This window comes from Hemicordylus capensis, chromosome 2 (genome assembly GCF_027244095.1).
Source record: "Hemicordylus capensis ecotype Gifberg chromosome 2, rHemCap1.1.pri, whole genome shotgun sequence".
In the NCBI taxonomy this organism is placed as follows: Eukaryota; Metazoa; Chordata; class Lepidosauria; order Squamata; family Cordylidae; genus Hemicordylus; species Hemicordylus capensis.
The window spans coordinates 260,038,529-260,063,463 of record NC_069658.1 but is presented as its reverse complement, the minus strand read 5'-3'; the positions used below and the strand labels follow the sequence as shown (position 1 = coordinate 260,063,463).

At 43.6% G+C, this 24,935-nt stretch overlaps 1 protein-coding gene across 3 annotated transcripts in view; it reads right to left on the bottom strand.

The window, feature by feature from the left end:
* Positions 1 to 294: 294 nt before the first annotated feature.
* The window catches only part of LOC128344908 (C-type lectin domain family 2 member D-like), a 40,465-nt gene continuing 15,824 nt past the window's right edge, over positions 295 to 24,935 (bottom strand). For all 3 annotated transcript variants that reach the window (XM_053295949.1, XM_053295950.1, XM_053295948.1), the window contains 5 exons: positions 21,608 to 21,771; positions 15,193 to 15,306; positions 11,812 to 11,972; positions 7,448 to 7,554; positions 295 to 4,419 (listed from right to left, as the gene is read on the bottom strand). In XM_053295949.1, the coding sequence (XP_053151924.1) occupies positions 4,305 to 4,419; positions 7,448 to 7,554; positions 11,812 to 11,972; positions 15,193 to 15,306; positions 21,608 to 21,746 (636 nt within the window). In that variant the 5' untranslated portion in view covers positions 21,747 to 21,771 and the 3' untranslated portion in view covers positions 295 to 4,304. The remainder of the gene's footprint in view (positions 4,420 to 7,447; positions 7,555 to 11,811; positions 11,973 to 15,192; positions 15,307 to 21,607; positions 21,772 to 24,935) is intronic.

Below are 24,935 nucleotides of genomic sequence, written 5' to 3'. Positions count from 1 at the left end.
TAAGATAGACACCAACAGCAACAGCCACTAGAGGGAAACTGTTCTGGGGGTGGGTAGGGCCAGTTGCTCTCCCACTACTAAATAAAGAGAATCACCACTTTAGAAAAGTGCCTCTCTGTTCAGTTAGCAGGGAAGGTGGAACAAAAAAATTTCACAATCCTATTTGCTAGAAGTAATGAATCTATCAAGTTGGATACTTTTCTGCATTCTTAATCGTCATGAGTAGGGTGTGTGCAGACCTGATAGGTTTTCTGTCATTGCCTTCTGAATAGCTAGTGATCTCCTTTATCTTGGTTGGCTTGTTCATTCATTCATTTATTTATGGTCAATGACCAAATAAACACTATAGTAAAAAACAATATAATACAATATAATACAATAACATAAGTAAAAATTTTAAAGCCAGTTTACAGACACCTTAGTTTACATGCCTCCAAATAAAAAGAAGCAATCCTATGAGTAACTTTTTCATGCTGAGACCCAGCATGGTGTAGTGATTAGAGTGCTGGACTAGGCCGGGGAGATCCGAGTTCAAATCCCCATTCAGCCATAAGACTTGCTGGGTGACTCTGGGCCAGTCACTTCTTTCTCAGCCTAACCTACTTCACAGGGTTGTTGTGAGGAGAAACCTAAGAATGTAGTACACCGCTCTGGGCTCCTTGGAGGAAGAGAGGGATATAAATGTAAATAATAATAATAATAATAATAAAGCAGATGAAACCGTGGACCACATAATCAACTGTTGTAAAAAGATCACACAGACTGACTACAAACAAAGACATGACAAAGTAGCAGAGATGATACACTGGAACATCTACAAAAAATACAAGCTACCTGTAGCCAAAAATTGGTGGGACCATAAAATTGAAAAAGTCATAGAAAATGAAGATGCAAAAATATTATGGGACTTCCGACTACAAACAGACAAACATCTACCACATAATACACCAGATATAACTGTAGTCAAGAAGAAAGAAAAACAAGTCAAAATAATTAAATATGTGTTAACATTTCCACCTCAGTAGTTCCACATGGGCACAAACGTTCCTCCAAAGGGGTCCCTCGAAATCTGCCCTCCAAAACAGCTGAACAGAGGACATTAAAATGGGCTTGAGAGAAGACCCTTCTCAGCCTGGGTGTAGGCAAATGAGTAAAGTACGTAGCTGGCCTCGGGTAATTTAAAAAGCTAAGATAATTATATCTGGAAGCAATCAGGCTAAGGCCGGTCACTCTGCTTCTCTATATCTCTTACCCAATGTGTAATTTTTTTTTTGGCCTGATCATAATTTAACGAACGTATATATTGCTCCGAGGCCACAGTTACCCAGGGTGTCATGTATATTCCTCCTCCAAGTGGAACACAAATCATCCACCAAAGTTAGTGAGTCTAACTCTTGGGGACAGCTAATAAGTTTAAGCCAATATAAGACCGCTTGCAGCCGGGTTTGAGCAGTTAATCTAATAACACCTGCTTCCAAACACAACTGGGGAGTTGGATTCCCAGCTAAAAGAATCTGGGTACCATACAGCATCTGAGCCCAAGGTTTTGCCTGATATACCCTTAAGAGCCCCTGGTGGCGCAGTGGTAAAACTGCTGCCCTGTAACCAGAAGGTTACAAGTTCGATCCTGACCAGGGGCTCAAGGTTGACTCAGCCTTCCATCCTTCCGAGGTCGGTAAAATGAGTACCCAGAAATGTTGGGGGCAATATGCTAAATCATTGTAAACCGCTTAGAGAGCTCCGGCTATAGAGCGGTATATAAATGTAAGTGCTATTGCTATTGCTATTGCTAGTGCTGCCGGGATTTCTGAGTGCCTTTAAAGTAGGGTTTTTTTAAAAATAGCTGCAATGAATCTTTGAGCATTTGCAGTCACAAACTCGCAATGTGGTCTCCAGGAATTCTTCGAATGGAATATGAGGCCCAGATACTTATATGTTTTGATTTGTTGAAGGCTCCTACCATTAACTGACCATTTATAAGATCTCCTACGCTTACTGAAAGCCATTATTTTTGTTTTTTGGGTATTGATGGACAGCGCCTCCTCTTCACAGAACTTCACAAGGGCTCTCAAAGTGCGTCTCATTCCTACCGGCATGATAGATACAATTGCCGCATTATCCACATATAATAAAATAGAAATGGCTCTCCCGGCTATTCTGCAGCCTTTTGCTGCTTTGCTGCCTGAAGACCCTTTCTCTACTTCTGCCTGCTGCCTGGAAACCTCTTCACTGGACCACTGGACCCCTTTCCTTCTGGAACCCTTCTCTGCTTCTGCCTGCTGCCTGGAGACCCCTTCTTTTGTGGATTGTCCTGATACTGGACTCCTGCCATGCTGTTGAGTCCCAGTGTATGCTTGGCCTGATCGCCTGGAGCCCCTGGTCAAAGACTCCAACAGAAGATGCTGAAAGGAGAAGATAAATGCTTCTTAAAAATTGTCAGAGATGGGGAGGATCATATCTCATTAGGGAGCGCATTCCACAGTCTCAGGGCAGCAACTGAGAAAGCCGAGGCGAGCTGGTGGCAACTGGAGACGGACCTCTCTGGATGACCTCAATGGGCGGTGGGGGTCATAATGAAGAAGACGTTCTCTTAGATACCCAGGGCCTAAGCCATCTAGGGCTTTATAAGTTATGACAAGCACTTTGTATTTTGCCCGGAAGCCTATTGGCAGCCAGTGTAACTCTAACAACAAAGGAGTGATGTGGTCTCTCCGAGATGACCCAGAGACCAACCTGGCTGCCGCATTCTGAACCAACTGAAGTTTCCGGACTACGTACAAAGGCAGCCCCACATAGAGTGCATTGCAGAAGTCAAGTCTGGAGGTTACCAACAGATGTACCACTGTTCTGAGGTCGTTCATCTCAAGAAACGGACGCAGCTGGTGTATCAGCCGAAGCTGATAGAAAGCACCCCTGGCCACCGCCTCAACCTGAGAAACCAGGGAGAGGCGTGGATCCAGAAGTACTCCCAGACGGCGACTCTGTTCCTTTTGGGGAAGTGTAACCCCATCTAGAACAGGGAGATCAAAATAATCTCTAGAGTTCTGACCCTGCACAATAAGTACCTCCGTCTTATCTGGATTCAGTTTCAGTTTATTATTATTAAAGATGATTTTAATTTAAAGCCCCCAGGGAAAGATGCCCTCCATGAGGGTCCTGAGCAGCTATTAAAATGATGCCTGGGGAATGGCCTACCGGAACTGGGTGGTATCCGCTTTAGTCAGCAAAATCCCCTAAGGTGCGAGGGTGCACACCTTTCAGATAAACCAGAAGGGGATAGAGTAGAGCGAGGAGTTGAGCAGAAGGAAACACAGGGCAGCTTGCCAAATAGGTCAAACGATGGTGAGTGGGACAGCACACACCAACACCAGGTGAGGGACCTGGCGTATAGATGTCTATATACCAATGGCAGAAGCCTCCAAGTGAAGATGGGTGAGCTGAAGTGCTTGGTTACTAATGAAAACATAGATATAGTGGGTGTAAAGGAAACCTGGCAGAATGGTAAGAACCAGTGGGTCACTATTATTCCTGGATATAAACTCTACAGAAGGGACAGGGAGGGGAGGATTGGGGGAGCAGCAGCACTGTATATCAAAGAAGGGATAGATTCCAACAATAGGGATGTGCACAAATTGATTTTTTAAAATTCGATTTGTGCCCCAAACAAATCACCCCTGACTTATTTTGTATCCAAACCTACCCCCTCCAAATCACCCCAGATTCAATTTGTATTTGATTTGATTTGGATTCAGACTGATTCGGACCACTTAACAAGGTCCTAGGGGCACCAAATTTGGGTAGTGGGTAGGTCCCCATGGGTGCCACCTACCACTCAAATGTCAAGGCAATGGGACACTTGGTTGATTTTTAATGAATTTTGTTTAGTTTTTACTGATTTTGAACATTTCTGCCATAAGAAACAATGGGGATTTGAAGTTGCCATATCCTAACCCTAAAATGCATCCTCAGCTTTCATTTTTTTTAAAAAAGCTAAGCTCTAGCCCTTGTAGAAGTGGAGTTATGGAACAAAATGTGCAGTCATTATTTTTCAAGCATTTGGGTTCTTTGGTGCATAAGAACTTTTCCTCATAATGAATCTCTATGAGGATTCATTGCACACCTTCATTTCTTCTGTTCATTTTGACCCCACTGCTTTGCAGTTGGGGGTGGGGAATTAGTGGCATCCCACGTTCCAACTACCCCGCAACCCACAAGCCACTGGGTACTCAGTTTATATTTTCATATATTTTTTATATAATATAATATATTATAATATATTTTCAGAAAGTCATGTTCACTTTCTCTTAATTGGGATGAACAGGTTTGCTGCATATCCAGTGTCGAAGATTTTCGCAGAATGTCGAGCTGGCTGCATCTTCATTTAGGTAAGCACAAAGGCCTTCACTCCTAATCTGAAACCTGCAAAAATAATAATATATAAGGTAAATAATACAGTGTTTTGTTATGAAATGCAAAAAAACCATATTTCTTCTTCATCTTCTTTCACTCTTCATTCAAACACACGAAGATCTCCCCCATGCAAAATTCTTCTTACGTTAAATTAAAGTTAAAGCCCTCGAGCTTTGGTTCCATCCTCTTGAAATGCCTCATTCATGTGGCTTGTATCTACTGACTCTGCTTTTTTATCCTCTGGCTGTTGACCTCCCCTCGTTTCCCAATGGAACACTCCTTTCCAAGCTTCCAATGACCCATTTTTAGCAAAACCCATCTCACTAACTTGAACTGCCTCCTGCCTTCAAAATCATTATGTTCCCCATATTTACAGGCAAACCCTGTTATCAATGACAAACCATGAATCCACTCTCATTTGCTACCAGAGAATCTACATTCACAACACCTCAGAAAAAACAAAACCCAGTACTGCATGGGTTAGCAACCCATGGGGGTTGTTGGCACCCTCTGTGCACTAAACCACCACTTGCTCTGGGCCACCCCAGCACCCCCCAAGTGCAGTTATGGGGCTGCTGAAACCTCCATTCTTCCCTATGGAGAAAAACCTTAAAGATGCTTAAGGTTAAACTTCAAAAATCACTTAAAAATCAGCCCTTTGCCCAATTCCTTTGAAATAATTCTGGTAGCTTCCTTGCCCCCCTTGGGAACTACCACCCACCACACTCTGCTCTAGGCCACCCTTTCCCCCCTGATGTGAAGCTATACATTTGCTGGAATCCTCATTATTCCCTATGGGGAATTCAAAAATATTTTTAAAATTCACCAATAATCAGAGGAGTGTCCAGTTGCCTTGGGTTTTGGTGAGTGGTAGGCATCCCTGGGTGCCTACGACCCACCCCACTTTGGGCTGGTTCAAGTCCCATTTTATTTATTTATTTATTTATTTATTTATTTATTTATTTATTTATTTGCATATTTTTACAACGTCCAAAACTTGTGTCTCTGGGCGGTTTACAATTTCTGGGCAGTTTACAATTATACCCTATGAGAGAAATAATTAAAAATATTTCAAAAAATCATTAAAAAATCATAGGAGTGTCCGATTGCTTTGGGGTTTGGGTGGTAGCTGGAACCCATGAGTGCTCCACAATAGGGAATAATGGGTTGGTTTGAGTCCCATTATACCCTATGAGAAAAAAATAAAAGAAATTTTCAAAAATTCATAAAAAACTGTATGAGTGTCCGACTGCTTTGGGGGTTGGGTGGTAGGCACCCATGGGTGCCAACTACCACCCCACCCACTTTGGGAGGTTCAGACCAGTTTGAACCAGTTTGAATTCGAACTAAACTGGGGGGGGGGTTTCCAAGCAAAACCAAAACCGAACCACTCTCTCCTGGTTCGAACCCAGTTCAAATTCAAGCCATACCGGGCAAACCGGTTTTGTGCACATCCCTACTTCCCACTTGCAACCCACCTTCTCTTGTACATCAGGGCACTCAACAGAGAGCCCAGCAAGAGACCCTGCTGTACATGAAGATTGATGCAAGCATTCCTTCAAGTACCTGGGCCCCACATCATGTAGGACTTTATAGGTAAACACAAACACCTTGAATTGTGTTTGGGAAATTGATTTGAAAACCAATGGAGTTCTTTCAGAAATAGATAGTACTCCAGTAGCTGTATGCTGGACTAACTGCACTTTCTGGGAAGCCTTCAAGGGCAATCCCACATACAACGCGTTGTAGTAATCAAACTGGAAGGTCACCAGAACATGGTGGCTAGAGTATCTTTACCTAGAAAGGTTTACAGCTGATGCATCAGTGTTAGTGGATTTAGCAGTGCATTACTGTTAAATCCAATAATAATGTTGGATTAAGGACTCCCAAACTGTGAACCTGATACAGCCTGGCTGATAAGCCCAGCACCCAGATGGAGGTGCCTTTTGCAGAACTGATTTGCCCAAGACTGAGACAGACTAACATAAATATACAGTTGTACCTCTTCTGAGCTGCAGAAGGAAAGGCTGCTGATGCAAACATTATAGAGCAGTGGCAAGGTCCAGCTTCCCCATGGTTGCCTTGTAAGAACGGAGTGTGCCACTGTGCACATCTAGCATTCCTCTGCAGCTTCATAATGCAGAAGAACACTGGGATGAGTAAGCAAACTGTCTTTCAGGTATACTTGTTCGCCAGTACTGGTCTGGTGAACCCTAGGCTTCCCCAGAACACCATTTGAAATCCACGGCTCTAATGGAAATTTTCTGCTACTGGGCTTTAACCAATGCAAGATGTGGTCAATGTCCAATTCCCAATACATGTTTAAACATCTGAAAGTTAGACAGTTTTAGTTGTAAATTTATATGTTTCTAGTACATTATTTTAAAATATCAAAGTCAAAATTTGCTTTCTGCAAAAAAATGCTATATTTTCCACACTAATTATTTGTCAATCAGGATTTATTGTCAAGAACTGACACTAAAGCTGGTGGGGGGGCCTTCCCTACCCCAAAGCTCTTAATATATAGTCAAACTCTTAATATATAGTGATGCTGTTCACACAAGCAGCTCTACCCAGACTTGAACAGCCCTAGGTAGGCTGCACAAGTGAAGTGCCAAGACTGAGGCTTATCCTGGCGTTGCCTTCCCCAGTAGATCAGGTTTTTTACCTGAGTTAAAAGGTGTGAGGTTGTGTTTATGCTTCGACTGCACACAGCCCAAGCATACACAGAACCAGGTGCCTAGAGCTAGTTAGGGATAAGGTGCTCGTGTGGTGCATCTTGGGATTCCTGGAGGCTGGGACTCATTTTCCTCAGAGCAGCGTGGATCATGTGGGCATGTGTGGTGCACGCCACACAGTGAATTGTCAATCACCTGCGGGAAAGGTAAGATTGATCTTGCCTTTCCCCCACACTGTCCCAACCTGGCTGCAATGATTTTGTGAAAATATTAATTGAAAACATCTCAAAATATCCAGTTCTTAAATGCCCCTCTTTCCAAAGTCACTGACTGAAGTCCACAAGAAGGTCAAGGCTTACCAGTTTCTGACGACTGTACCATTTGACCATTTCCAGGGCTGTGCTACTTTTTCCCTCCGGAGATTAATCCAATATTCAGCAGAGCTTTTCTTGCCTTTCACAAAATCCTTTAATTTAGAAAACAGAGAAATCTGGTGTCTTTTAAATGTATTTTTAAGCACCATTTTAAGCATTGTCATATTCCACATTTTAGAGTTTGTTACCCATACTGAACTTAGGAATGTAGAGAGAGGTTATATACATTCCCTCAATACTAAGGTTCTCCATTAACTGCATCTAATTCTCTCTCTGCATTTGGTGGACAAAGGAATTTTCCCCCATCCATGACACAATACAATTAGTCTGAGGATGAGATGATATGAGATATTATAAAGTTTAATGTTATAACCGTTAACTAATATGATATGCAATGCCAGCATTGCTGACCTACTGGGTCTGTTACCAGCTGTGTTGAGCAAAAGTGAAATTGTGCAACTAATTATACCAGTACGTGTAGTTGCACAGTGCTACTTCTATAGAATGACATACTGTGCAATGTTAAATGTGTGTTGTAATATTGCATTCATGCAGCTGTGCAAGAGTGCTCTTGCGCAAGTGCAAAATTTGTGCAAATGCAGATCTGCAGTGGTATAGCCATACCATCACATAATTCCTTTTGTGCTATTTTTGCACTTGCACAAGAGCGCTTTTGCACAACTGTGTAAATTGAAGAGGAAGATCTGGGGGAAGTTGTAGGAGCTGCTGGAGGATTCTGAACATCTGCTTCCCTCCTGCCTGCTGTGTGACCTGAGAGACTTGGCATGGGATCATCTTTCTGGGTCTGCAGAAGCTGAACCTCTTAGGCCTTGCTACCTCCTTCCTACCTGAAGCCTGCAGGCTTCCCTGGCTGAGTGGGTCACTGTGGCCAGCTGGGCCCTGCTGGTGAGAGCAGGGGTGTGTGACTGGCCCAGCTATAAAGCCGGGGCTGGGGCAGTGGGGCAGCTGCCTGAAGCTGGCCGGTTTTTGTGGGTAGGACTGAGGGCTAAGGTGACATGTTGGGCTTCTGTATCTATCCCCCATATATTGTTGATTGTGTTAGGCCTTGCTTTGAAATAGCTTAGCCTTTCAAGATTGTTAAATACATTGTTTCATTTTTATTGTGATTTTATTATGACTTTATTGTGAGTTTGTTAAATTTTGTTATGGTTTGAGTTGCCCAGAGTTGTTGTGAGTTGGGTGGTATATAAATGTAATGTAATCCTAATGCTATACATTATGTCAGCCAAATTTTCAATGGAAGTAGCATTGCACATGCACAGGTTTAAGCACTTGCACAACTTCATTCTTAAGCAACACCTCCAGGGCTAGCTTTCACATGCCAACCCCAGTAGGTTGGCAACACCAGTGTTGTGTTGTGCACCATGTCAGCCATTAATCTTAAAGTAAGCAAACCAATGTAGAAACAGCCAGAACAATCTGGAGAATCTGGTAACACTAGGAAAGTGAGGAAATGGGTGGGCACTGGCTGAATTATTGGGTGGTTCTCTCTGGCCTTATTGATTTGGGGAGGAAACTGTTATTTTGGTTGCACGCAAAGGTTGACACAGGGTAATGGAAAGGAATGGGGAAAGAGTAGGGTCTCTGATGTATATAGGTGCTAAGTTGCTAAGACCAAAATTAGACTTTGAGCTGTCCCCAGAATGAGAACCACGTTCTTTGCCAAATGAAGCTTCCAGTCATTTGGGGCAGCCCCAGGACCAAGTCTTGAGGTTACAAGGGCATGAATAGCCAAGTATGAATCCATCACATGGACTTGAAGAAAAAAATGTTCCTGGCTGCTGGAAAAAAAGACAAACCAGAAAATGGAAATTTAGGCATAGGAATAGATCCAGGAACCCTTCAAGATTATGAGTCTGAGTGGCCCAGAGATGCTGAATTTGACTAATGGACTGGAGCACTGGACTCTTCTATATTACAAGCCCATCAACCATCCTCAATTTGGCACTATCTGAATTAATCTTCAGTTGGTTTGCTCACATCCAAATGCAGGGGGAGAAGATTGCAGTGCCAGGGTCAGCAGCATACTGATGTCACTTCATTCCTAGCCAGGTGTGTGTGTGTGTGTGTGTGTGTGTGTGTGTGTGTGTGTGCAAGAGTGCAGTTGCACCCCTTGTGAATTTTTGTTGAGTCTCACTGACACTGGCAGTAGCAGAGAGGTTTTTTTTTTAAAGGGTTAACTTCCTTTTGCTGCTAGTCCTGCTGTCTCCCAGCCTTATCAGTTTTCCTGGAGTCTTGTGCTCCTCCCCCAGTCAGCACTTGAATGTACTGTAATTGCAGAGCTGGCTGTTGGGCTTGTCTCCCTCGAAGAAGGAAAGTAAAACATTTTTTTAAAAACCAATCCTTAGCTGTTTGTTTTTGTTGGTGTGGGATTTGTTCCCCTTGCTTAAGCCACTGTGTTTCTCTCCCCACCCCACACCCCCATGAATCGTGTTTGTGTTGTACATGTGAGAAGTCCCACCGTGTGTGTGTGTGTGTTTGAGAGTGAGTTTTAAACTTTAAAAAAAAACAACACAATCCTTTTCAAAGTATGCTAAAATTGTTCTAGTACAACCTTATAAGAAAAACCTTCTCCATCCCAACAACATGCCTTCTGTGAGGAAATTAGTCAGTGCAAAAGTATTAAAAGCTTTATAAAGAATAAGAGGGAAGGGGGGAAAAGCTCTTACAAAACGGATCTGTTTTTGTTTTTGTTTCCCCTTTTGTTCCTGAAGATACTAAACTGCTCATTGCTCTAATCTGGTCTCTCTGTGTGAGTTTATTTCTCCCCCCGCCCCCATTAAAATATTTATATGCTGCTTTTTTAGCAACAAATATCTCAAAATGGCTTAAATAGCAAAATATGAGAAAGAACATGAGAACAACATGTTTTTCCAACATGTTTTCCCTTATAATCATTACTATTTTATTTTGCTCTGTGCTTGTAACAGTAGTTCAAATATAAATAACTTGCATATTGTTTTTAATAAGCTTGTTATGTACTAAAATACCAACTTCTTGAAAGTAGCTTCACAAATTGCTAAAATGAACATTAAGCATTTCCCCTCCCTCACCAAAAGTCCATTTTTATACGCTTGCTTCAAAATAAGACTTTGTAAATCAGATCACAAGAAACTCATTTTAAAAACTCCCTTGCCCATGAAACAATAAGAAATTGGGGTAACTCCATATATGGCATACTGCTGTCCTGTTTGAAATCAAATTGGTGGTTTTTCTTTCTGTAGTGTATAGACATATACTATAGTTGCATATGATTTTTGCTTAAATGAAATGTAGTTCATAGAAGATATCAAACTGGACTGCTTGCTGTTGTGATAGGTGTAAAAAACACTATTTGAATTGGCTTCGAGTTTACATGCTTAGGATTGGCATGCATGTGGCTAAAAGTCAACATATACATATATTTTATTATGACACATATCCTGTTCTTCCTCCAAAGAGTTCAGGGTAGTGTATATGTTCTTCCTCCCCACTGTTATCCTCACAACAATCCCGTGAGGCAGGTTTGGAGGAGAGTGTCTCAGCTAAGGTCCCAGAGTGAGTTTCATGACTGAAGGAGGAAGGGAAGTCCCCCAGTCCTGATACTCTAGTCACTACACCACACTGGTTCTCAACTGTGTGTGTATATATTGATTGCAGGAAGAATCTGATGCAGGAGAAAAAGGAGATTCATTTTTAGTGGTGAAGCAAACTAGTGGGGAGGAGAGTGCTGAATACCTTAAAGAGAGCATGAAAGGGTTTAATAATCAAAATGTGGGGAGGCTGTGAGCTCAAACCACTTCTAAGCACCTAGCAACATCTCTGTTAGGGAGAGAAGAAGAGGGAAGAGTGGCAGGATTGTCCACACAAAATCTGGTATTAGCATATATGTCCAGAATTTCTTCTAGAAATAATAATTTTAAAAAATCAATCTTTCCCTGAGTGTATTTTCATGTAAAAAGCAGTGAATTCAGCTAATTTAAGTGGCAGGGCAAGTGGGGTAGGGAAGGAGTGAGAGAAAGAGCAGGGAGGAGGAGGAAGACAGAAGGTAGTGCAAGGTGGGTGCAAGGCGAGAGAAGGTGGCGCAAGGCTATGTGTGGCTCCCCAGGGATGCATCGGAATCCAATCCAGCCCACCACCAGATTTGAGTTTGACACCCCATGGCATAGTGCATTTGCATGAGAAATAAAACCCAAGCCCCAATATTTTTATATATGGGGGGAAAGTTCCTGTTGCATCCCCTGTAATTTCCTGCTGGATCCGCCCCTGTTCCTAGCCTTGCTTAGTGGCAAAAAATATCTACCTACTACTGCCAGGTCCATTCTACACCAACTGGATGGCTCTCTCACCCTTTCTTGCTGAGTGTCTACTGCTGCCAGTAAGCCGCCATATGAAATGCAGTAGTTCTGGCTGGCGTTCCAATCATTTTCAGCATCAGAAAAGTAGTAGCACATCATTTCATTCTCAAGCCATCCTTGGGGGCATAGAGCTTGAAAGCTTTTTATCTTTGCTGTTGAAAGAAAGAAAATAATCACAATGATAGGCATGATATCCAGCACCTTCTCCTGCAGCTTTGACAGGAGAAGAGAGACAAATGAAAAATCACTTCAGTTAGTCAAACATCCTCCATTAAATAGCATTTCTTGACTCCCAGTTCAAATAAGAGTCTCCAGAGGGCCTATGCTGGAGGTGGGATTGTTACCAGGGTCTGCTGGACATGTGTTTACTACCATGGCCTGTTTTTAATGTTTTGCTTAGCGTCAAAAGGGTACGGACCTGTGAATAGCAATAAAATAGTCTCAGTCCTGTGGGATTATAGCAATAGCAATAGCAATAGCATTTACATTTATATACCGCTCTATAGCTGGAAGCTCTCTAAGCGGTTTACAATGATTTAGCATATTGCCCCCCAACATTCTGGAAGGCTGAGTCAACCTTGAGCCCCTGGTCAGGATCGAACTTGTAACCTTCTGGTTACAGGGCGGCAGTTTTTACCACTGTGCCACCAGGGCCCCACCATTATGGCTGTGGCATTGACACAATGGAAGGAGAATAAAGAAAATGAAGACATATCTTTGAAAACAATGAGTTATTGAGGGCTAATAGGGGCACAGGAAGTGAAAAAATGTTGATTAGTCATGTTACCAAGTTGCTATGCTAAGAAGGGGGAAAGAGGCTTAAGGATGAAATAAAAGAGAAAGAGAAAAGGCATTTTTCATAGCTACCTGAATCTAGCTATCAGGAAACCTTCTCTCTGGGAAGCTCAAGCATAAAGCAAGATCATTGGGGTGTACCCAGATGACATTGGGTGAATAATCCATTGGCAAGTGTGGCAAATGCAGGAGGCAGAAGCCTGGCTGGCAAAAGCCAAAAGGCAAAAGCAGCTGCAGATGCACATGTAAAAAGCAAAAGTGTGATGGCAGCTCCAGGGGGCAAAAACTCTGGTAACAGGGCTAGGTGGCAAAAATGTGATTCCTTGTTTGAGGGGAGTTTTATAGCTCAAGGCAAAAATATACCCTAAGGCATTCACTGGAGGCTAGATGAGACTGGTAGATGGTCTCCTTCCAGAATTTACACATTTCAGGAACTCCTGTTAGGGCTGTGCACAAAACTGGGTTGCCTGGTTTGGTTCGAGTCCGGACAGGATTCGAACTTGACTGGGCATGTTTGGTTTTGGCACCCCCGGACCCACCCACCCCAGTTCAGTTTGGGGGGGGTTTCACGATTTTCAAAAAATTATTTTATTACAAATTATATGCAGAGGCACATTGAGCATGCTTGGCAGCCTCCAAAATGGCTGCCGCAGTGGAGGGCAGTCCTGGAATGGGCTGAAGACCACCCAAACTGGGTGATTTGGACATGAATGGAAGATGGCAGGGGAGAGGGGGAACTTCTGGAGACACCCCCACGGCTGAATCGAAGCCCACAGACCAGTTGGCAGTAAGTAAAATTTAATTTTTAGAAGTTTTTTAAAAAATGTTTTTTTAATTGTGCCCGGGGGGCGGGGCAGTTTTGGTCTGATAGTGAACCAAACTGGGAGGGAGGGGATTCGGTTTGATATCGAACCGAACCAGTTCAACATTGAACCTGTATGCACATCCCTAGTTCCTGATAAGGAATGAATATTGGGTATTGATAAGGTTATGTTGGGTGGCTCCCCATATACTTCTACAGTCAAAGAAAGTTTCCTGAAAATAGTGATTCTCCAGGGCAATCACTGTAATAGATTTTGGGAAGGGCACATCAAGCATTCTGGCATATACTTGCTTAGCTTTGATAACAAGAGGAAAGAAACAAGATAAGGTCTGTGCAACCTTTAACTTATCAAAAGTCCAAGGGGGCTTGCATTCCTTTCCCATTTGTCTCTTTTCAACCTTAATTGGGTCTGTTCTGCATATCTCTCTGCCTGTGCTCTATCCAACCAGAGAGGGACATTTTATCTGGCTTACTGCAGTTCCTTGCAAATGATCCTAGAAAGCACTTTTGGGGGAAAACCTTGCCAGAATGATCTTTGGCTGGAATGCAGCCAGCATTTTTCTTCCAAACAGGGTAAGGAAAGAATGTGACTGAAAGGCTGAGTTTTAGAGGCACACCAAAGTACCCCCAGAACGGCATAGCAAGCATGGCTAGTAACAGGATCTCCATTGCTATGTACCCAAATATTCTACTTTCTGATGGCAGATAATGCCAATTTATATGCTGAAAGTAGCAAACTGAGCAGGAAAGACACTGGTCTAGACATGCAAGAACCTGTTAATTTTTACTCTGATGTCTGTACCTGAAAACCACAATAATTTAAAGCATTAAATATTGTCCAATATCCTGATTAAGCCAATGAGCACACACCACCATCACCACCATCACCAAATATTTATATACCACTCTTCAACAAAAGTTTCCAAAGTGGTTTACATAGAGAAATAATAAATAAATAAGATGAACCCCGTCCCCAAAGGGCTCACCATCTAAAAAGAAACGTAAGATTGACACCAGCAACAGTCACTGGAGGAATGGGCCAATTACTCCCCCCCAAATAAAGAGAATCACTACATTAAAAAGGTGCCTCTTTGCCCAGTTAGCAGGGGAAACACACCAGGAAGTATCCACGCTGCTGAAGCCTTTCAGATTACCACAGCATCAACACCCATTGAGGAGGGGGAGGGTAAGAATTTGGCTGGTTTTTTTCCTTGCCCTAGAAGCACTCTGTGCCTTGTGTAAATATACTTTGAGGACTGTGCGGCCCCTAGGGACATATTTTTGTAAAGTACATGGCACTTCCAAGTGGAGGAGATATCAGTGAAATTTGCCCTCCCACCTTGTGTGACCACCAGCAATGTGGAGCTAAGAAAGCCCTTCACAACACGGATGCTTCTTTCCAGGACTTAGTCACACCCACAGGCTTAGTCAGGATGTTGGCCATCCTGTCTATATTATCACATAGACTAGAGAGGTACTTGGTGTCACCCTCTGGTTCCTATATATTTCATCTGTAGAAAATAGAAAAGATAGAAGAAAGTGTGGTAATGATATAATAGAGAGACTAGGCAATAGAAGTTGCAGGGTTCTAAAAAGAGAAGGAACCAGGTAGGCAGATTTCCCTAAAAGATGGGATTCACTGGAAACCAGAGAAGCCCTACTATGTGAATACATTTCCGTCCAGAGAGGAGGCTGGCAAAAAAAACTGACTATTTCAAAGGAAGATGAGAATAAGGTAGAAATTAGAAACTCACCATCCTGGACAATGATGACACCGATCAAGACCAGTACTAACATGGCCAAGAGTATAAAGGATATGGCAGCACCAACAACCTGTGTCTTCCCCAACTGTATTTTAGGTGATGAAACTAGAGCAGAGACACAAAAATACATCAACAATACATTCAGTAATAGTGGGGGGAAATTGTTCTGAAAGCTCCAGCTTTTCAAGTTTATTAAAAGCTCTTGGAGAGGAGAGCTGGTCTTGTGGTAGCAAGCATGACTTGTCCCCATAGCTAAGCAGGGTCTGCCCTGGTTGCATCTGAATGGGCAGAGGCATAACCAGGGTGGGGCAGGCAGGGCACATGCCCTAGGTACCAGTTACAGAGGGGCACCAAGTGCCTGCCATGCCCCACCCCACCCCAAACACCACAGTTGATTAAATTTTTTTTTTAATCACACCCCCATCCAGACTCACCCCCCAGAAGCCTCCATGAGCACTTACTTTTGCATTAATTTCAGGGAGCGTTGGCTGCCTGAAAGCGTCTATTCCTCTTTCTTTCTCTCCCTCTCAGAGAGAGAGAGAAAGAGAAAATAGACACTTTCAGGCAGCAAGCCTGCCCTACAATGAGACTGAAGAGCTCGCTCTGGCAATTTATACCTCGAGGCCACACACCCTTTGAATGTGATATCATCATGTGACATATCACATGTAAAGGGGGTGTGGCCTAGAGCTCTAAAGAGTCCTGATACATTCTATTTAAGCTATTTCTATGGCTTTGTTTGAATATCCTTTGGTGACTTTCAGGTCAGTATAGCTCAAATTTATGCATGTTTCCCTGAGAATAAATTGCAGTGACTACAATATAACTTACTCTGAAGTATGTATGGGATTTTTGGCCTTGTATTTCTTGTCCTTTGTGTTATGTAGAATGAGATTCCTTAATATGCACAATATGGAAGCTAAAAACAATTTTCTGATCTATGGGCACAATGTTGGCAGAAGAATCTAGTTCTTAGGTAGTTGGGAGGTCCTAGTGCAAATTTGCCATCAGTGATTTCTTTAATTTTGAAAGAGTTTTCTTATTAAGCTGAAGAATTTAGCAAAATATGTTATCTACTTTGAACTGTAGATTCATCTGGGTCAATTTGCACTCTGGCAATCTTATATGTCCCTATTTTTCACTTGAGTTTTTCTATGTATTATTATTAACAAAATTTTGTATTAGTATTAGTATTACTAATGTATTAGTATTAACAAAAATTGTGTATGTTTGATAAACCATAGAAGAGAGTCATTATCCAGAAAACTCATCACATATGTTTTATATGTATGTATATGATAGTTTTCATGGTTATTTTAATTTGATCTTTTAATATGTTTTTATAGCTGTAAACTGCCTAGAGACTTTGGTAGTGGATGGTATAAAAATATGTTAAATAATTAAAAAAATGTATGGTTACTATTTGTATTTGGAGTTACTTGAACCATTAATGGCACAGTGGGGAAGCAACTAGAGAGCAGGAGGCTGTTGGTTCGACTCCCCACTGGTGTGTTTCCCAGGATATGGGAAACTCCTATATCGGGCAGCAGTGATAAAGAAAGGTGCTGAAACACTGCACAGGAGATGGCAATGGTGACCCCTCCTGTGTATTCTACCAAAGACAACCACGTGGCTCTGTGGTTGCCAGGAGTCAACAACACCGACTCGACGGCACAAACTTAACCTTTATGTTACAATACGTTTGCATCCTGGTTTTTGGTTGAGGTTCCAGTTTGTTGTTTACTTCTGGTCTTTTTGGGGACTCCAAAAAGTTTCTTTTAGCTTCTATTCTTGGAGATATTTTGGACTCCCGATTTGAGGGCAGCTGTGTGAAAGCAGCTCTTCAATCCAAGGTGTGTTCTTTAAGTTATTAGATCATGTTGGCTCACTGTAGCTATTTGATTCTAGTTAGGAGGATAGGTGTAAGTGGGCTGGGAATGACTTATGTAAGGAACAGCTCCTTTCATGAGGATCTAAGATCTCATGTGTGATCATAAAACTGCTCAGGATTACCCAGTTAAATTTCAGGCCTTACCTATGGAAATTGCATTAAATTCTATTTAACTTGGTTCTAAGTCAGATTCATTATAAGGAAGGTGTTGTGGCACATAACCATTTGATATTCATGCATTAATGAAGAGTGAAAATAATTGGCTGTATAACTTGTCCTAAGTCATGAGAATGCAGACTAAGCAGTCCCCTGGCCTGAGATTTTCCAGCATGTGATGGCTACTAGTGAGGGATCATTTTAGATTTAAAGACAGCACCTGTTATGTATTTTTCTGTTCTTTTCATTCTCTTCAACATTTATTCTCAACCCAAGGGAATTAGGCAAAGACCAAACAAAGCCCATAGTAGAAATGTGTTTGTTATTAGTAAAATTGCCATCTCAGGCAATTTTTAAAAAACACCATCTTTTCACCCAAGCTTTCCCAGCTTTTAAAAAACGGTCTGTCTTTAATTTTATGGCTGTTTTTAAATTGTTGCATTGTTTTAACTTTTATATGTGTTTTAATTGTTTTTATGTTAACTGCCCAGATGAAAGTTTGGGCAGTATAGAAGTTAAACAAACAAACCCCTCTCCCCATCCCGCTCAAATCCAATTTTCCTTTCTTTGGGTGGGCTTTGCTCTGTGCTCTGTGGTTGGAGGGGGGTTAGAGGGGAGGGGAGTAGGCACTTAGCTGTGCTGGCTTGCCCTTCCAGCAGCTCATGGGCACATGGTATTGATTGTTGCAGAAGGATAAACGAAATCTCTCTTCCTCTGCTGTTTGCTCTGATTTATTGGAAGGGGAAAGGAGGGGACAGTTTGATTAACATTCCAGAATTGTTCATAAGTGTACCCCTTATGAATTAATTTATTAGTTTATCTCTCTTCCGTGCCCTAACCTTGAGATTCCCCAGCAATAGCCCTGCCTGCTCATTTTGTGTCTCTTACTCGTAAGATGGAGTAGGTTTTTTGTTTGTTTCATTGCATGTTGTAGCTGTATGTGGGTGGGTCTCTGGGAAGCAGATGTTAGAGCAGATGTTAGAGCCCCCTGCAAGGCTTCTGGTGACAGATATTTATCATCATCAACAATATTATTTTACATTTATATCCTGCTCTTCCTCCAAGCCCTAGAAAAGAGCAGCGGGTAGAGAGAATTCATGGTGGCTTAAAGCAAAATTTTAAAAACCACAAAAACAAAACAATATCTATAGAAAATAGATGAAAGCTACACTAACTTTGAGATATTAATAGCAGCAATAGAACAAAAAATACACTGAGCTTTTCAGTTAAGGTTACTATCCTGTACACACTTACTTGGGAGAAAGTTTGATTGAAAGCATTGGTACTTACTTCTAAGTAGGTATGCATAGAACGGATTGCACTATAAAGCCAAAAACCACAACTATTACAAAACACAGGTAGGCAGTGATTTACATCAAAATCAAGCTATCCTCTCAGCTGCCCTATACAGATCTCCTGCTGACAAAAAACAAAGGCACTATTCCTGAGGGAATTAGTTATTGTGAAGTAAGTACTTTCCACACAGTGCATAATTAATCTATGGAATTCTCTGCCACAGATTGTGGTGACAGCTATTACCTTGGGGGCTTTAAAAGGGGCTTAGTCATAGTCAAATTCATGGAGGAGAGATCTATCAATGGCTACTAGTCTGAGAGCTATAGGCCACCTCCAGCCTCTGAATACCAGTTGTACCTCTGAATACCAGATGTACGGGAGCAACAGCAGGAGAGAGGGTGTGCCCTCAGCTCTTGCCTGTGGGCTTCTCAGAGGCATCTGGTGGGCCACTGTGTGAAACAGGATGTTGGGCTAGATAGGCCTTGGACCTGATCCAGCAGGGCTGTTCTTATGTTCTAACCTCTCCCAGCCAGCCTCCTGTGCTTTACCCGCCTTACTCGAAGTCCAGCGGTTTATTAGAATAGTGACATCACATTTTGTTCCATCTCCACTTCTACAAGGGCTAGAGCTTAGGTCTTTAAAAAAGAAAAGAAAAAGAAAACTGGGAATCTGGACACGCTAATGGACTAACCAGGTGCTGGGGAAGAGGCTTAAAATCCAGTAAATACCTGGAAATCCAGGGGAGATAGCAACCTTACATATTGTAAGACATATGTGTTAAATTATTCTATTTTTACAACTTTACCTTGATTGATTGATTGATTGATTGTTGGATTTATATACTGCCTTTCATTAAAAACAATCTCAAGGCGGTTATATATGCAAATCTTAAGTTTGTGTGTGTTTGTATATTCAATATCCTTTCTGTGAAAATCCTTTTTTACTGTATGGGGCCTCTTGATCAAGATCAGCACCTTAGAATATTACAGTTTCATATGTTCATGTTTAACATCCACAGTGGTGAATACCACTGGTGGAGGTTATTCACACCATCAAAAACTGTGTTCTACCCAGGTTTGGGAGCTGTGTGTGCTACCAATTTACAGTTGTGTGGAAGCAAAGTAGGAGGAGAACCAGGGTAGAAGTGATTGTTTGGAAGCAAGGTATGAAGAAAACTTGGGTAGCTTTTCCTCCTACCTCGCTTCCATACAATGAGGCGATTCTCACGACCGCCAAAAAGTGGGCTAAGGGAGCCTAGCCTGCTTTTTGGCGGTGTGCTGCCATGGGAGCCGAGCGGCTCCCGGCAGCAAGCCACCCTAACTACCCCTCCCCTTAGCCCAGGTTAGCGGATCGTGTGTTGCTGCGGCGTGGCTCCGTGCCACAGCAACTCACGAGGTGTTGTGGACGGTCATAACCCATCATAACCAGAGGTACCAACTCAGAAGTATGGTGAAATATATGGGCCTGGGTGACTCCATGTTATATCAAGAAATGAAATAATATCTGAACTCTGACATACTGTTCCTTGCCCTGTGAGGAGCAGGCAGCAACCTGGCATTGTGTTGCTAAATGGATATGCAAAGAAACACACACAGGTTTTGGCCTAAAGCTTTCTTATGCTAAGTTGCAACTAGCTACCAAGGTGGCTGTGGATGTTTAGTTCCTCCTTCCATCTTCAGTGAATGGCCCTTCAATGACCAAGTGATTAGCACAGATTGCTGTCTATAGGAATAACCAAATGGATACTGAGAGAATACTTATTTTCTCACTGATGATTCTGAATGTCCCACACATGCAAATATCATCTTGTTTTCAATTACAAGAAAAACACTAGGAAGAGGTATGTGTAATTGCCGTCTGACACCCCCAAATAGGACCAATTCCACAAATTCCATGTACTAACCCTGAATTTTCACACCTTCTGGGGACCAGACTGCCAAGATGTAATTTGCAGCATCTTAAGATGCAGATTTCCCCACCCCTCCCTTCCTGAGCGCACGCAGTTTACAGAGATGAAATCCAAAGATATCCCTGGACTAGCTGATATCCTGAATAATTAAGATTTTGTTCAGAAGGTGGAAGTTGACACCTGTTTGGACATACAGGAAAAGAGGAGATTTTTGAACAGATCTACTCAAGGATCAAAGAGAAAAACCCTATAAAGATTGGGGCTTTGAGACAGAGAGCAGCAGTTCTGTGCCTACGGGCATTTTGCTCACACACTTTCCCAGAGTTTGCTGCTAAAGCTGCAGGGCTAAGCAGGAACTCTGTTCATGGACAGAAACTACAGCAATGCCTGAGTTCCGCTGCCCTAGCTGCCTGATCTGAAGCAACTGCACAGCTCCTGTCTCTGCCAGTGCCTCACTCCTTCAACTGAAGTGATTCTCTCCAGCCTCCAGCCTCGGATCCTGGTAATATGCTACAAACTTTGGGAATTCCCTTCATCTTTTCCCCTTCTCCTGCTCCCTTCCCCTCTTCCCTTCTACTAATCTCTGATCTCCCCCAAAACCTTATCAACCCGCAGCCTCCCCCCCCTTTTTCTTTTTCCGCCTGTATCTAAACTGTACTAGACTCTAGGAAGATTTAATTACACACACATAAATTTAGTTAGGCACACTGGGTGGGATATTGGTATTGGCTAGATGTTCTGTTTTAATACTGTTAGCAATTCTACTTTGCTAGGTTGTTGTTAAGCCTTTATGTTCAATAAAGCCCATTGAACCTAGTTTGATCTCCTTTCTTCCTTGCGCCCAGATCCAACATGGGTCACCATATAAAGAACTTGATGACATTGTGGGCCAGACCTGATTTTGTATACTAGCTAATGAGCATATTTGGTGTATAAGTCAGGCCTAGTCTTTAACAGAGGAGACCCCCGACCGGGAGGCTAAAAAGCAGCCTCCTGGCTGGTGGGTCTCTCCAGCATGCTCTGCACGCTGCGCAGCCCCCGAACTGTGTGTTCAGGGTAAGCTTTTACTTCTGTCTAGGACTTTGGCTCCCTGCTGCTGAAAGGCCAATATCTCTGTTGCTATGCTTTTAACAGAAAAAAGAAAAGTAACTTACGATATGGTTTAATTGTTCCAAAGTGTCCATTGCAGAAAGGCTTCTCTTGCTCCACAGTAGTTTTCCACAATCCATTTTCCAGAATTTCAGTGTTATGAGGAGATATCATGCCATTTTTCTCAAGATTCTTACATTCCATCTCGTCAGAGCTCTCAGATGATTACCTTTAAAATAAAATGTACATTAGGAAATGTTGGATATACCCTCATTTCTGCATCATTTATACAATGTTGCTATCAAAAGGTTAGATTATTAATTTTATTAATAAATTTAAATTATTTATGCACCAAAATTGAAGTATCTTGCTTAGACCTTAACACTGTGCTTCCGAGCTCCAAGCTGTAACACTGGACTGTAGATTCCAGATTCTCAGAAAGCTGAAATTACTCATTTTTGCTCCCTGAGTGGGACAGTCATAGAAAACCTGCCCTGTACTGCCTGGGATGTTCTTTGCAAACCTGAATCTCTGGGCTATGCTCTACATGGGCCTGCATGGATTAATTCTGTCTGACAGCCTGAGAGCCTCTTATACTTCCTGAGCAGACCTGATACAGACCCCTTGATTGGAACTCCAGGAGAGAGGTCTCTAAGGCTGAGTTATTTTCTGAGTGGGTTCATTGCAGGCGAATCCCTGCACCTGACTGCTTGACGACCCCAATGCTTCCCTTTGCTTGTTGTGGGCTTGTGCAGAGACTCAGAGCTTGGATAAGAACATAAGAACAGCCCTGCTGGATCAGGCCCAAGGCCCATCTAGTCCAGCATCCTGTTTCACACAGTGGCCCACCAGATGCCGCCAGAAGCCACAGGAAGGAGATGAGGGCATGCCCTCCCTCCTGCTGTTACTGCCCTGCAACTGGTACTCAGAGGCATCCTGCCTTTGAGGCTGGAGGTGGCCCACAGCCCTCCGACTAGTAGCTGTTGATAGACCTCTCCTCCATGAAGTTATCCAAACCCCTCTTAAAGCCATCCAGGTTGCTGGCTGTCACCACATCTTGTGGCAGAGAATTCCACAAGTGGATTATGAAAAAGTACTTCCCTTTGTTGGTCCTAGATTTCCCAGCAATCAGTTTCATGGAGTGACCCCTGGTTCTAGTGTTATGGGAGAGGGAGAAGAATTTCTCTCTATCCATTTTCTCCACACCATGCATGATTTTTTAGACCTCTATCATGTCTCCCCATAGTCGCCTTTTTTCTAAACCAAATAGCCCCGGGTTTTGTAGCCTTGCCTCATAAGGAAGGTGCTCTCAGCCCCTGATCATCTTGGTTGCCCTCTTCTGCATCTTTTCCAGTTTTACAATGTTTTTCTTTAGATGTGATAACCAGAATTGTACGCAGTACTGCAGGTGTGGCTGCACCATAGTTTTGTATAAGGGCATTAGAATATTAGCATTTTTATTTTCAGTCCCCTTCCTAATGATCCCTAGCATGGAACTGGCCTTTTTCACAGCTGTCGCACATTGAGCCAACATTTTCAACGAGCTGTCTGCCACAACCCCAAGATCCCCATGGAGAGCATATTGCAGTAGTCAAGCCTAGAGGTTACCAGAGAGTGCATCAATATTCTGAGATCATTATCTTAAAGGAACGGATGCAGCTGTTGTATCAACCTAAGTTGAAAGAAAGCGCTCCTGGCCTCAACATGAGAAACCAGGGAGAGGCTTGGATCCAGAAGCACTCCCAAGCTATGTACCTGTTTCTTCGGGGGGAGGGCAACCCCATCCAGAACAGGAATATCTATTGTGTCTCTTGAAGTATGACCTCTTACCATGAGTATCTCTATCTTCCTTGGATTCAGCTTCAAGAGACAAGCGCTGCCACCGCTGCAGCCACCCCAATGAGACTCTACCCCATGTGCTGTGCTGCTACCCACCCCACTCAGCTGCTTGGCAGCCCTGGCACAACACAGTGCTGTACCACCTGGCCAAGGCCATCCCCGCCTCCAAAGGCACACTTTCTGTCAACCGAGCCGTGCCCGGGACAGGCAGCCAGCTGCGGCCTGACATTGTGGTCCACAATGAGGAGAAAAAGATCATCATGGCTGATGTCACCATCCCCTTTGAAAACCGGAAAGCAGCCATGACGGAGGCCAGAGAGAAGAAGCACCAGAAGTATGCCCCACTTGCACAGGCACTCAGGGAGCAAGGCTATGAGGTCTCTGTCTATGCCCTGCTGGTTGGGGCCCTGGGGGGCTGGGACCCCGCCAACGAGCCAGTTCTGAGAGCCTGCGGTGTGGGCAAGCGCTATGCCAAGCTCATGCACAAACTGATGGTGTCTGACGCCATCCGGTGGTCCCGAGACATCTACATAGAACACATCTCGGGACACCGCCAGTACCAGGAGCCAGCTCGCTCCCCTAACGACCCAGGGGGGAAGCCGGACCAGCCCGCTCCCCTAACCCAAGAGGGGAGGGGCCACTGAGCGCCCAAAGGAATGGCTTTCCCTCCTAAACCCAGAGGAGGGGAGCCACCCACGGCTTGCCCCACTACGCCCACAGGGGGCAAGCCAAACCACCACATCCCACGGGGAATGGCTCGCCCTCCTAAAACCCAGAGGAGGGGAGCCACCCACGGCTTGCCCCACTACGCCCACAGGGGGCAAGCCACCACACACTCCACTATACCCTGGTAGGGAGGAGCTCCACCAGAGCTGCGGACAAGCCCAGTGAGGTTTCCTTTTTTCCCTGCAGGAGGATGCCAGACCACCTGGAAACCCCCAGAGGCCACCCTGGACAATGTGCCACCCCCCACCCACAAGTTGAGACCGGGTTCCCCTGCTCTCCTGGCTTGGACTCTACCCTGGACTCTGTCCAGACTCACATACACTTGGAACCGAAGGAGGACTTACATACATTGGCGATGCCTTGCAGCTCGCGACTAACTCAGATGGACACTTATTTTCTTATGGATGTCTTGACCTGCATGTATGTATGTATGTAACCTCCCGCCTCGGGAACGTGATCTATAACATATCTGCATGCTAAACGAACCATGCCAGGACAGCGGCTGACCATGCCAGGAACTCCTGCTGACAACACCCCTGGAGGACCCCCTGGACCTGGAGAAGACCCTCCGCCATCAAGGACCCACGCCCAGAGGCTGCAATTGGCAGAAGAAGACTGGCACAGCCCTGCCGGTCACATGCAAGGTGAGGCTGGGATCTGACCCTCCCTTGGACCTTTTGGACATTCCTCTCACTGAACTCTTTTAACCGGACTCTACCCAAACCCGTAGGAACTCGCGTACAGTGCTATATTCTCTCTACCATTGCAACCACGCATTTGTTAGTACGCGGCCGTGTTTTATCGGAAAATTCTATTCACTGTTGCTTT